The sequence below is a fragment of the Canis lupus genome, chromosome 30 (genome assembly GCF_048164855.1).
Source record: "Canis lupus baileyi chromosome 30, mCanLup2.hap1, whole genome shotgun sequence".
In the NCBI taxonomy this organism is placed as follows: domain Eukaryota; kingdom Metazoa; phylum Chordata; class Mammalia; order Carnivora; family Canidae; genus Canis; species Canis lupus.
In genome coordinates, this window is record NC_132867.1 from 43017883 (window position 1) to 43032539 (window position 14657).

Consider the following 14657-nt stretch of genomic DNA (forward strand, 5'->3'; position numbering starts at 1 on the left):
TCGCACGGTCCCTCTGGAAAGCAATCTGGTGTGAAGGGGCCCAGGCTTAGCGATCAAGGCACCGGCTCGGCGGGAGATACATAGGAACGTGCGTGAAGCAGGCGGTCTGGACACAGCAACGCGAGGCCACGAAGGCTTCATTCTAAAGAAAGCCTCGAGGGCAAACCGTGCGCCGGCAGGCATGCAGGTCAGCTGTGCACCTGCGTGTAATTCTAACGTGTGTACCGAGTATTTACTCCTCACCTGGTGGTGTTAGTGCTGAGCACACAGCAATGAACAAAGCAGACTCCTTGCCCACAACTGGCGTGTTAAGGAGAAACCAACAGTGAGCAACAGGAACCCGTGAAATACGCAGCACACTGAATGGTGACAGTGCAACACAGGAAGGCAGAGGAGGAGGCTGGGTGGGCAGGGTGGGCCTGCTGAGGACGGGGCAGCCAAGCCACGACCTGAAGATGAGCACCACAGTGCTCCATGATGGGAGAGAACAGCAGCGAGCAAAGCAAGTGCAAAGGCCCTGGGGCAGGAGTGTTCTGGGGCTGGATGGACAGGAAGCAGCACAACAGGTGGACTGAGCAAGAACGGAGCCTGTCGGATCACATCAAACGCTCTTCCTCTAAAGAAAAAGCCATGAGATGTCTTTTTTGTTTCAAGTTATTAAAACAGATACAAACGGTCAACAGTCTAATAACATTAAATAATTTTGAAAATATTTTTTCTTTTTTTTATTTATGATAGTCACACAGAGAGAGAAAGAGAGAGGCAGAGACACAGGCAGAGGGAGAAGCAGGCTCCATGCACCGGGAGCCCGACATGGGATTCGATCCCGGGTCTCCAGGATCGCGCCCTGGGCCAAAGGCAGGCATCAAACCGCTGCGCCACCCAGGGATCCCTAATTTTGAAAATATTAACTATCAGTTTTACTTGTTGAATGTACAGTGTTCTCCAAACAGATGTTGTTAAAAATCTTTCCATTTGTTCCAGAATTTCAGTGCTGTTGGCAACTGTCAGGACAACAAACAAGCCTACAGGGGACCCTGTCTGGGTGACGACCGTGAACTCAGTCCCTGTTTACCAGAGGACTTGATGTGTGACCAAAGAGTCACAGAACCAGGTCCTAAGACCCCTCCTACCCCAGCAGCCTCCTGCCCACCCAGCTGGGGGCAGCACGGTGTGTGCACGGTCAGGGGGCCAGGGTTGAAGACCTGACGTGGGGAATTCTGAGACCAGACATTCATACTCTGCGTGAAGCGCCAGGAAAGATGTGGGTCTTCCCTGGGTGTGCAACCCCAAGGCACAATACCGTACTTGACAAGGAGCGGGCCCTTAAGATGGTTACTGAAACCAAATCAGCGTCATCAGTTTACTCTCCAAAATTTTAGACTAGTAACACTAAAAATGCTTAAGTCAGGGATTTTGTATGTGCAATTTTTGGTTTCTTTGTTTCTATGGAAAATGACAGTGCTGAGCTCAAATCATATTCTAAATAGATTTCTCTGATCTAAACAGAGTATTTTCCATTGCACAGCCCTGTCAGTTGTCCATGGTGCCGGGCCCCGGGAAACAAGGTCACGCAGGCAGCCCTCGGGGGCTGCTGCGAGGCCTGCACGGGGTCAGCCTGGGACCTGCCGTCCTTGGAATAGAGAAGCACTTAAATACCAGTCACGATCCGCTCCCTGCCAATTCTGTAAGTACAGCCGTGTTACTCACCTGATTGAAGTAACAGTGTAAAAGACAAGCATTCAGGTAAGAAGCCGACTGGACCAGTTTGAAAAATCTCACAAAATTATTACTGTTCAGTGCAGCAAAGGCCTGAACAGCAAATTTCACTTCAGAGGAATTTCTAACAGCAGGATGAAACTGTTGTACTTCTCTGTCAATTAAAGAAGACAAAGGGATTAGAATTTTTTTTCTTTTCCATTTGTTTTAATTAGGCTCCAGGCCTAGCGAGCAGCTCAACATGAGGCTTGAACTCATTACCCTGAGATCAAAATCTGAGCCAAGACCCAGTCGGATATTTAACTGACAGAGCCATCCAGGCGCCCCTAATTTTATTTTTATTTAGACAAAATATCCATCAAAATAGATGTAACATTCTATTCAGTTTACTAACTTCAAAGCAGTCAGTCTTGGGTTAGATTGGAACAATAGGGCTGTCTAAAAAGATGGTAAATAGGGCCCCTGGCTGGCTCAGTGGTTGAGCGTCTGCCTTCCACTCAGGATGTGACCCCGGGGTCCTGGGATCGAGTTCCACAGGCTCCTCACAGGGAGCCTGCTTCTCCCTCTGCCTGTGTCTCTGCCTCTGTCTCTCATGAGTAAATAAATAAAATCCTTTAAAAAAATTTTTTTTAAATGATAAATTCAAGCAACAATTTAAGGATTATCAAATAATAACTTTAATGCCAAATGACTGCCAGCTGTTTTTCATGAGGATGACATCTAAAAAAATTTAACTCTGTGTTGCTTTATAAATAAACAGAGTTGACTGAATCACTCACAAGAGATGTCTATCAAGGCACCTGAGTGGCTCAGCTGGTTAAGCACCTGACCCTTGGTTTCAGCTCAGATCATGATCTCAGGGGTCATGAGACTGAGCCACACAAGGGGAGTGGAGATTCGCTGGAGATTCTCTCCCTCTGCCCCTCCCTCTGCTTGCCAGTTCTAATAAATAAAATTTAAAAAGAGAGATGGGCACTTGGGTGGCATCTGCCCTCGGCTCAGGTCATGCTCTCAAGGTCCTGGGATCGAGCCCCATGTTGGGCTCCCTGTTCAGTGGGGAGTCTGCTTCTCCTTCTCCCTCTGCCCCTCCCCTTGCCCGATTGTTAGAGCATGCACACCCACGCTCACGCTCTATGATAAATAAATAAAAGCTTTAAAAATTGAAAAACATATAGGGAGATACCTATCATATATAAAAAAAGACTGCAAACCCCTTTGTATAATTAGGTTATCTCTAAGATTTAATTTTAGAACTAAAAATCAGTGACACATTTAGACTATCACTAACAATGTCCTCAGGGAAAACAGTAAGCTAAAAAAACCAGCTTTAGCACATGTAAGGCAGTCTTGGAGTTAAAGGAGCCACTGGTTGTTACCAAGTCTGGTTTACCAACAGTAAGGACAGAGACCCAGGGATCCCCTGCCGTATTTCTCATATAAACGTCTACCTATGTACCAGACCAGCGTTTAAAATTCATTCTTGGGGGCAGCCCGGGTGGCTCAGCGGTTTAGCGCCTGCCTTCAACCCAGGGCCTGATCCTGGAGTCCCGGGATCAAGTCCCACGTCATGCATGGAGCCTGCTTCTCCCGCTGCCTGTGTCTCTGCCCCTCTTTCTGTGTCTCTCATGAATAAATAAGTTAAATCTTAAGGAAAAAAAAAAAATAAAGCTGAGGCTGGCTGGAGGGGAGGGGATGGGAGACGGGGTCACTGGGGAACGGGCATGAAGAAGGGGGCACAAGATGAGATGAGCACTGGGTGTTATATCCAACTGGTCAATCACTGAACTCTACTTCTGACACTATGTTAATTGAATTTAAATAAAATAAAAATTTTTCTAAATTAAAAAAAAAAATTCTGCCTCTTGGGGCACCTGGGTGGCTCAGTAGGTACTGCCTTTGGTTCAGGTCATGATCCTGGAGTCCTAGGGTTAGGACCCTGCTCGGCAGGGAGCCTGCTTCTCCCACTCCCTCTGACTCTCTCCCCTGCTCAAGCTGTCTCAAAACGAATAAATAAAAAATCTTTAAATCCTGCCTTTCCACTGGAGCTCTGGAGCACCTGGCTGGCTCAGTCAGTAGAGCACACAACTCTTGATCTCGGGGTTGTGAGTTCGAGCCCCACCCTGGGTGTAAAGATTACTTAAAAAATAAAATCTTAAGGGGCACCTGAGTGTGACTCGGTTGAGTGTCTGTTCTGCTCAGGTCAGGATCCCAGGGTCGTGGGATAGGTCCCCATGCTGGGCTCCCTGCTTGGTGAGGAGTCTGCTTCTCCCCCTCTCTCAGCCCCTACCGCTTGCTCATGCACTCTTTCTCAAAGAAATAAAATCTTTTCCAAAAATAATAAAAATTAAATCTTTGGGAAAAAAAAAAAATCCCTGCCTTTCCATACAGTTTAGGCAAGCTTCCAAATTTGAAAATTTACCTTAGGATGTCCCCCTTGTTGAGATTGAGTAGAACATTGTAGCCCTGGAACTCTGCTTCACTGGCACAGAAGACACCCTTATTTCTCAGGTCTTGGTACATCTCCTTCAGACTCTGAAGGCACTTGGTCATGTTCTCATTGTTGATCTTGGCATCAAAGGAGGACATGGGCTCCTCACACATGAAATGAGCACAGTGGATGTGGAACCGGGTGCATTTCTCAATCAGGGACACCGTCACAGGGTCACACAAGTGCTGCTGTGTGATGTCCTGGCCACAAGCAAGAGGGAGTATTACACACACAACCTTACATACACATGTGTCTCGTACACACACAGATCTCACGCACCTATTTCCATGCATAGCAAACTATTAGAAGATCATAACTACCTGAATTTCTCTTTTGTCAATTTTTTAAAAAAATATTTATTTATTTATGATGGACATAGAGAGAGAGAGGCAGAGACACAGGAGGAGGGAGAAGCAGGCTCCATGCCAGGAGCCCGACGTGGGACTCGATCCCGGGACTCCAGGATCACGTCTTGGGCCAAAGGCAAGCACCAAACTGCTGAGCCACCCAGGGATGGGCCAAAGGCAAGCGCCAAACTGCTGAGCCACCCAGGGATCCCCTCTTTTGTCAATTTTAAACAAAGCCCATAAAGCACATTTTAACAGGACTTTGTAATGATTTTAAGTAATAGCAGGTTTTTGTTTGTTTGTTTTACATGGATAAAATATAACTGAGTAAAATAAAATGAAATCTCGCTTCAACTGTGGAATTCACATGCATTTTCTAGTTTTCTGATGGAAGTGGCTGATACCTTCCGTATGCCCCGCGTGCGGTTCCACACGAAGTCGTACCAGTCCCTCAGGCTGCCCTCCTTCTGGTCCATGATCTGGGTCACCAAGTAGTCCATAGTCCTGCTGAGCACTGCCGAGGGCCGCAGCTCATGGGGCAGGGGCTCCTCCTGATCAGCAGAGGAACGGCTGTACTCCTTCACAGCTGCCGCGTGGTCCACCTGGGGAGACACAATGGGGCCAAACAGCTGCGTGTAGGTGCTGGCCAGCCCCCCTGCAGCTGTACCTTAAAATGAGGGGCAAATCACCTACATCCTCCTACAAGATCAATGGTATAGAATACAATTTTCAAAGGTAAAATTTCTGTTTGAAGGTAATGATCAAAATTCAAAAACAAATGAGAAATGTGTTTTTAGTGAATATAACAAGGGGTGAAGAAGCAGTGGGGGGTGCCTGGGGGGTGCCTGGCTGGCTCAATCGGTAGAGCATGGAAACTCCTGATCTCGGGGTTGTGAGTTCAAGCCCCATATTGGGTACACAGATTACTTTAAAATTTTTAAAAAGAAGAAAGAACGTAAGTGGAGATACACTTGTATTGCTCCAAGGGTAGAGGTGTGACAAGTAAAGGACTCTGAAGCACTGTAACAGACCTCAGCCACACTCAAACACCAAAGTAAGTCTACACAGACTAGAAAGGAAATGGAGACAGCAGTAAGACCCTCGAGGGGCCAGGATCGCTGCACACAAAGGCCTGGAGGTATCACACGTGCAGGAGGAGCTTGAAGATGTGTAGCAGAAGGGCAGAAGCTCAGATGCCCACAGGACAGAACCCTGGTCATCCACTGCAAGCCAGCACCACTGTCTCCTAGGGTAGTAGCTTCTGCGGTGATGCTCCTGCCCAACTGGGGACCCAACACTGGGCAAGGGCAACCTAAAAACACCAGCCAAGGGGCATCCATGGAGCATGGGACTCTCAACCTCAGGGCTGTAAGTTCAAGCCCCACGATGGGTATAGAGATTACTTAAAAATAAGATCCTTTAAAAAAAAACAAAACCTACCAACCAAGAGAGAAGGCATAAGCAAAATTAACAAAGAGGAAAAGGATCTAAAGTGGTACAGATTTCTCAGGAAACAATTTAGGAACACGCATAGGCACACACATCTTCAGGAATCTCAAGGAAGGTCACACCCTCTGATGTAGTAGTTTAATTCTTAGGATCTATCAGAAGGAAATAATCTATCTACTTCAGACTCACTACACATAATATGCCCAATAGGATTATTAATGAAATGTAAATATTAGAAATAGCCTATCTAGTGATTGCAAAATGGGAAGTTTTGATAGAGCTACATAATCAAACAATATACTTTCATTTAAAAGAGGCTGAGTTTATCAGAAAAGAAAATGTTCATAATTTTAAGTGAAAAGGATTCACACACAATTGCATCTAGAGAATAATCTCAACTGTCAAAACACAAACAGAAAAGGTAGGACTAAATTTGTGAAAAAAAGAAAAGAAACTTTTAATCTATGAAACAAATCTATATCTACATCTATACCTCAGAGCACCATGGGGTCAGTCACCTTACACAAGATTGTTTAGTACACACCTCACAGAACAATTTAGTATGAACATTCACGGTAGCCACACTCTAAATCCCTGCCACCCTCTACAAACGTAAACACCCAAATCAAGTATCAATATGTACAGAAAGTACAAAGAATACTACGTCCACCTGCCCCTATATATATCCCACCTCCACCCTGAAGATTAAGTATGGACGGCAGCCTAGAGAGGTCAGGGGGCTTCACCTGGTCAGTCCCTGGGACCACTTCAAACACACTCAGCTGGCTCCGGGTCTCCCGCATGTACCGCTCCTTCTCAGGACACATATCTGGGCATGTCCCAACGAAAGTCCTCGCTTTGTCCAGGTCGGTTCTTTTCACTCGAGCTAAATGACAAGCAAAAATGTGTAACACAATTACTATGACGATAAAAGGAAAAATGAAAGCAAATGCCATACACAAAAGACGAAGTAAAGCACCAGTAGAGAAAGGGCAGTATGGCCTATAACGTCAGGTAGCAGGGCACCCAAAGGCCCCGTCCCCTCGCAACAGCCACAGGTCTGCACTGCATGCTGGCAGGGCGGCACGCATCGCTGTCCAAGGCTTTGTAGCAACTCAACAATGAACAACCGTGCTGCGGTGTGTTTGTTAAGATCAATTTGCTAATTGTAAATATTCCAAACACACTAGTGCTCTAAAAGTACTGCATTGGTTCTCTTTTATCCCATTACTACTATAACAGCAAACACCTTGGTCCTGATTAAACCACTGCCACTTCCCATAAAATTAAATAGTTACAAGTTATCTTTTAAGTGAGATGAAATACAACAACTTCAGGCTCAAAATACACACAGCTTATTTTTATTTTGGGAAATTTCAATACCCACTAATTTTATTTGGAATATAAAAATCACCATGTTGATATAATGTATGTATGATAACGTATGACAGTGATAACGTATGACAGCAGCTCTTACTACCATATTAAGGAAGCACTGTGATTATTCCACTTATTCACATCTTCTAAAAGAAGAAAATCCTACAGCTAAAATATAATTTAAAAGAAACTTCGCAAAGAAAAGCACAAATACCTTTATTCATGGTCACTGCACACATTTTTTTAAAGGTAACAGAATATTTTTTGAAGAGGTAATATATTCAGATGGGTCATATTTGAAAGGTATAAAGATGTCAAAATAGAACCCCTCCCCACCTTGCTCCCCGCTCTGAGTCAACGTGAACATATCTTTTCATACCCCAGGACTATCGCATGTACCCGCAGGCAGGTACGCTCGTGTATGTACAGACACACGCTTCCCCCTTTATTTATATACGAACGGTGGCATACTACATACTTCCACACTATGATCTTCCACTTCACAATAAATCTTCATTTTTTTTCCATAAAGAAACGCCAGTCTTCTTTCAGACTGTTTAGAATCCTGCTACGTGGACAGTCAGTTCCCAATCTTTGTCGTCACAAACAAGCTTTTCTGTGAAACACACACGCAGGACCGCGTGTGGGACAGACACTGGATGAATGCTGGGTCAAAGGCAGACTTCCCTAAGGCTGAAAGATACCGCAGACCTGCCCTCTTCCAAAGGAGTGCAGCCGTCCACGGCCGGCCCAAGGACAGGGCAGCACGGCACAAGGGGGCAAAGGCCACCTCTGGGGTGTAACTGGCGTCACTCTGTATGACGGGGTGAGCACCTTCCCATATGTTTAAAAGCCAATTCACGACACAGTTGACCCTTGAACACAGGTTTCAACTGCACAGGTCCCGTGGTACACAGATTTTTTTTTTTTTTACAGCACTGTACATGTATTTTCATAACATTTTCTTCTCCCTAGCTTAATGTATTGCAGGAATGCAAGACGTGATACATATAACAAACAAAACACATGCTGTGTTATACGTGAGTCACCAGCAGGTTATTAGCAGTTAAGTTTTGGGGGAGTCAAAAGTTATATGTGGATTTTTGACTACAAGGGGGACGGTGTTCCTGCTCCTGCCTTTGTGTTGGTCAAGGGTCAAGTATACTTCCTTTTCTGTAACCCTGCTGACCCTCTAATCGTTTCTCAATTGGGCTGGCCTTTTCCACAGTAACTTCCACAGAACTTTCTATATTAGGGAAATCAGCCCTTTCTGAAAGGAATTACCAATTTTTACCCTGGGTTGCATTTCTTAAGTTTTATTTATGGAGATTTCTTTCAAACAGATTTGTTTAATATGTGCTTTCTGGGGGCGCCTGGGTGGCTCAGTGGTTGAGTGTCTGCCTTCAGCCCAGGGCGTGATCCTGGGGTCCCGGGATCGAGACCCACATCAGCCTCCTCACAGGGAGCCTGCTTCTCCCTCTGCTTGTGTCTCTCATGAATAACCAAATAAAAAAAAAAAAAAAAATGTGCTTTCTGTCTAAAAATTACCCTTTAAAATGTTTAATTTTGGGATCCCTGGGTGGCACAGCGGTTTGGCGCCTGCCTTTGGCCCAGGGCGCAATCGTGGAGACCCGGGATCAAATCCCACATCGGGCTCCCAGTGCATGGAGCCTGCTTCTCCCTCTGCCTGTGTCTCTGCCTCTCTCTCTCTCTCTCTGTGTGACTATCATAAATTTAAAAAAAAAAAAAAAAAAGTTTAATTTAGCACAGATCAATAGTTTATGGATTTTCTTCCAAATATAAAAAAAAGACATATCTGCATTATGTCCACATCTACACCCAGCCCCTTAGGAAACTAGTAAATAGCACATAATAGGCGGGGCACTGGAGGGCCCAGAGACTCAAGGACAGTGGACCCCACGGGCAGGGTTGCTCCCTCCTCACAGCTCCCGGAGTGACCTTATCATGACCTCAGCCAGGTTCCTGGACCACAGCTGAGATGTGCCCACCATACCTTGCCGCATGATCCTGTCCCTCTGGTCAAGCAGGCGGTATTTCTCCTCAGAAGTCTCAGCCACGGTACCTATCAGGGTGCTGAGGGATGATACACATGGCCCAAGACCTTCAGAGCCCTCAGAGCCCGAGTCAAAAGGGTCTCCTTCAAACTGATGGGTCTTTAGAAGACTTGGCTTCTTCACTGGAGAGCTACAAAGAAAAGTAACACATCAAGGGCTTGGCATCCGTCAGGTGCTTCCATCACTTCCACTTCTGAAGACGTTCTGCTCCTCCAAAACTGGAAAACTACAAGCACTGACTTGAGACAAGCCTTGACGATGCTAGTGAGCACAAAGGTGTTACTCCTGTCATTCACTACAGTCTTAAAATTTTGAGGGGTGCCTGGGTGGCTCAGTGGTTGACCTTCTGCCTTCGGCCCAGGGCATGATCCTGGGGTCCTGGGATCAAGTCCCGCATCGGGCTCCCTGCATGGAGCCTGCTTCTCCCTCTGCCTGTGTCTCTGCCTCTCTCTCTCTCTGTGTGTCTCTTGTGAATACATAAAATCTTAAAAAAAAATTTGTTGTTGAGATATTCTATACTTTATAAAATAAGATGAGCCCATTTAAAGAGCTAAAATGAGTATCTGTAGATTTCTATCTCAAAAAACTGAAATTCAGCTTGTGATTAAAAAAATAAAGCCCAGGAAGCCTGGGTGGCCGAGTGCCTTTGGCTCAGGTCGTGACCCCAGGGTCCCGGGATTGAGTCCCGCATTGGGCTCCCCACAGGCAGCCTGCTTCTCCCTCTGCCGGTGTCTCTTCTTCTCTCTGGGTGTCTCTATGAATAAATAAATAAAATTCTAAAAATAAGTTAAATTTAAAAAATAAAAACCCATGAGGAAATCGCATGCCTATGTTTCCATACACCATACACCACTTCACAGGTAGAAGGATGCAGCAAATAGAAATGGGCGATGTCTCTGAGTGTCCCCTTTTTCTAACTGGCTTTCAACACTCAGTGAACTCGAGTGTTAAAGAGGATGTGACTGGCTGAGTGGGAAAGGGAAAAGCAAAGGCAAACCAGCAACTAAACTAACTGTGAAGTGAAAGGTGAGGAAACAATCCACTGACCAAAATACGTGAAGGATCAAACAGAAGCAGACTGTGAGGAGGAGGCGGGGTGATGTGGGAAGAGGGCCGGGGGTGCTCTGGGAGCTGATTTCCACTGGGGTGGGGAGGCCGTGTGAAGCACATACCATGTGCCACTCCCACCTGAGGGCTGGACCCCTGGCTCCCCAGCTAACACGCAGTTGAGGGAGACCACCTCACCGTGACAAGCGAGACCTACGGAAAATCATACTGGGAACAGCTACGAGGACCTATTAGGGACACTTGGTTATACGGCCTGTTGGACTCTCAAGGGAGAAAGTTGCTTCTTCCACAGACACATCAGGTGCAAGTACAAGCACATGGGACACGAGCCCGAGGGAACGAGCGAGGCCCCAGGGGCTGTGCCCAGCCGTCTTCCCCTCGCCCTTCCACCATGCCCTCCTCTCCCTCTCCCTCTCCCAGTCCCCGTGCTCAGGTGTCAGCGTATCACCCACTGCCCTGCCATGACCGTCACCGGGTGCACAGAAGTCGAAGAACCCACAGGAAGGACCGGCCGTACCTTTTATTCAGGAGGGTGCCGGCTGCGGCCCTCACCACAGGCTTGCCAAGGGGAGAGTGCTGAAAGGGTGTGTCCTCAGGGCCATGACTGGCTTCCACGTCACCTGGCTTCTTCTCCTTCAAGGAAAACGGCTTCTTGTTGGGACCTGAGGACATAAGAGCACAAAGCTCACAAACCACAAATCACTTGACACTGGACTTTTTTTTTACTGTGTTTGAAAAAGTAATGTCCTAGGACACCTGGGTGGCTCTGGGTGGTTTAGCGCCTGCCTATGGCTCAGAGTGTGATCCTGGGGTCCCAGGATCGAGTCCCGCATCGGGCTCCCTGCAAGGGGAATGCTTCTCTCTCTGCCTGTGTCTCGGCCTCTCTCTCTCTCTCTCTCTCTCTCCCTCATGAGTAAATAAATAAAATCTTAAAAAGAAAGAAAGAAAGAAAGAAAGAAAGAAAGAAAGAAAGAAAGAAAGAAAGAAAGAAAGAAAGAAAGAAAAAGTAACATCCTTTGAATTGTTATAGGAGGTTCCAGAGGAGCCTCAGAAACACTTGGGAGACACAGGGCGCACTGACAATCACCCCCCACCCCCACCCCGTGGCACAGGTGAGAGCTTGGGGGGCAGGGCTCACACACACACACACAGCACTGGAGACCATACCAAGAATAACCACAAACTCACTTATTTTCTTCTTGTGCCAAAAGATAGCCATGTCTTTATGCAAGCCTTTCCCCTTCTTCCTGGCCAGGGCTGCAGACGCCTGGAAGAGTCCACAACACAATGTATGAGGCCATCAGGACACCCAAGGAAAGGGGATTAAAACCTCAAATGCGGCTGCACGATGGAGCGAAGCCTTCACCGGCCGTGTTCTGACCATCCAGTCCGCCTCCAGACACGGCAGCCACAGTCCTCGCCTCCCTTACCCACCTCCCAGGCGTGGACTCACTCTTCTCCGGTTTCAAAGTAATAAATTTACTGGGACGGAACCCAAAGCATGGCCTTGTTGGCAGCTGGTAAGAGGACTCTCCCCATCGGATTACACATACAGTAACAGAAAGATTGCCAAGTCACACTTGAAGACAAAAAGAAGAAAATGATACACACGGGATACAACTTATCACAAAGCCGACTACATATGCACCTATCCACATACCTATGCAAATCTCCAGAAAAATACACACTGCGCTAGCTAACGGGTGTTTGCTCCTGGGTAACAGGAGAGATGAGGGTAATCAGGGGACCTCAGCATCGTACCGATCAATGAACTGCTTATGATGACAATGTTCTTACGTATCACATAAATATTTTTTAGGATTCAGCTAGAAACATAAATACATCTCAAGAGCCAAATAACTTAAAACAAAAACAAAAACAAAGAACAATGCATATGACCCAGCAATTCCACTCCTAGGTACCTACCCAACAGAATTAAAAGCAGGGTCTTAAGGAAATATTTGCCACTGTGTTTATAGCAGCATAATTCAAAATAGCCAAAAAGTAGAAACAACTTCTGCTCATCAATAGATTAATAAAGAAAACGTAATACATCGAAACATGATTCTACCCAATAGAGTATCACTCAGCCATAACAGGAATGAAGTACAATCACATAGACAAACACTAAAAACATGATGCTGACCGAAATAAGCAGGGCAAATACTACAGGATTCCACTTAATTTCTAGAATAGGCAAATTCATAGATAGAAATTAGATTAGAGGTCACCGAGGGCTGAGGGAAGGAGGAAACGGAAATATTGCTTAGCGGTTAGAGCTTTTCTTTGGGAATGATGAAAAAGTTCTGGAAATAGGAGTGGTGGTTGTACAACATTGTGAATGTAATTAATGCCACGAATTGGGGAAAAGAAAAACAATAGAGAGGAATAAACGTCAAAAGCCCTAAAGCTATGCATGTATTTTGGCACAGACCTTCTACTCTCAGGAATTTAATCAAAGGATATAAGCCAATCAGAAATACATGCACAAAATGTCCCCACATAGAAAACTGGCCAAGTAAGTAAACAGCATGCAGTGCCATGCAGCATTTAACAATCCTTTCCTAATCTAGGTTATTTACTGATTTCAGAAAATACTCAAGATTGCTACCCAGAAAGGTTACCAGACAGCACTGCAGTGTGATCTCATTTGTGTAAAGACATGACTACACATTTGTGAAGATATTAACCAAAATATGCATAGTTGATATCTAACACAATAGACTCATGGATGATTTTGTGCTTCCTCCCATAGACTTTGTTTTTTTTTTTTCTCCTACGTTAACAGGCTACACTTTCATCATTAAAAAAAAAAAATGTATGAAGACATGCTTTCTATTTTGCCGATTCCTCACATGATTTTTCCCGACAAGAATATTTAGAAAAACAATAAAGATATAAAAATACATAACGTGAATGGTCATGCACACACCCTATACGCAGACACCCTACTGCCAACGTGTCAGGCATGCATGTGTTTATGTCAAGGTATAAACCCAACAAATAACATCAGTGATCTCTAGAGAATGGGATTACTAGGGGAGTCTACATTTTCTGTACTGTTTGAATGTTTACAGTGATAGTGCACTATGACCAAATAAATCAAAACTCAATTTAGAAAAAGTGCTGTGTGATTACATAGCCACTCCCACGCATTTCAGAGGAATCTGCCTCAGGGAAGCACTCGCCCAGCATTTCTAGAGGGCTGCATGCGGTAGGGACTGCATGCTTACATGAATAACTCCAAGTTATGAGTGCTATTCTAACCTCTCCAAGAATAAAATATTCGAGTGCTTGCCCAAATTCTAGCAAATAACCCATAGATTAAAAAGCAGGTTTTAAAGTGACAAAGTTCAAACTTTTTTTCACTCACGTTAATTTCTTGGAAATACTCACGTGATCAAAAAAATACACCACTGCAAGCTTTTTGCTGCGCCTGGTATAGATACGCTGCACTTTAGCAATTTTACCAAAGTGGTTCTCCAGGATGATTCTGTCATTGAGACAGTCAGGGATGTTCTTACACTGGATTGCTGTGATTTCAGCCGGAGACAAACCCCCAAGACTGTCTGTGCTCTCGCTTCTTTTACTTTGACGTCCAGGCGTTCCTCTTAGAGAATCTAGGGGACAGAGAGGCGGCACAGAAGTGTATCAGATGGGCCACTGGGTGGCTCCACTGGATCCAGTCGGGATCTCAGGGTGGTGAGCTAGAGCCCCGCATCAGGCCCTGAATCAGGCTCTGAGCTCAGCAGGGAGTTGGAACCTCCTTGAGATTGTCTCCCTCCCCTTCTAACCCCCCCCCACCCTGGTCTTGTGATCTCTCAAAAATAAATAAATAAATAAATCCTTTAAAAATATATCATGTGAAACTTCAACGTTTGTCTATTTATTTACTTATTTTTAAGTAATCTCCACATCCGACATGGGGCTCAATTCATGACCCTGAGATCAAAAGCTGCACACGCTCTTCCCACCGAGCCAACCAGTTGCCTCTCAGATACAACATTTCAAGTGGGAGGCACCATGTATGTAAGACATGCTCTTGGTCTGTTAGGATTCCCAGTGTTTACAGAAAATTTACCAGAAACAACAAACTAAGACCCAGGGAAATTTACCAAGCACCCGGCAGGGTTT

General features: G+C 45.5%; 1 protein-coding gene across 3 annotated transcripts in view; it reads right to left on the reverse strand.

Moving 5' to 3' along the window:
- The window catches only part of MCM3AP (minichromosome maintenance complex component 3 associated protein), a 53622-nt gene that overhangs the window by 35939 nt on the left and 3026 nt on the right, over positions 1 to 14657 (reverse strand). For all 3 annotated transcript variants that reach the window (XM_072807265.1, XM_072807263.1, XM_072807264.1), the window contains 8 exons: positions 13920 to 14143; positions 11712 to 11790; positions 11041 to 11185; positions 9395 to 9585; positions 6750 to 6889; positions 4959 to 5156; positions 4139 to 4407; positions 1711 to 1873 (listed from right to left, as the gene is read on the reverse strand). In XM_072807265.1, the coding sequence (XP_072663366.1) occupies positions 1711 to 1873; positions 4139 to 4407; positions 4959 to 5156; positions 6750 to 6889; positions 9395 to 9585; positions 11041 to 11185; positions 11712 to 11790; positions 13920 to 14143 (1409 nt within the window). The remainder of the gene's footprint in view (positions 1 to 1710; positions 1874 to 4138; positions 4408 to 4958; positions 5157 to 6749; positions 6890 to 9394; positions 9586 to 11040; positions 11186 to 11711; positions 11791 to 13919; positions 14144 to 14657) is intronic.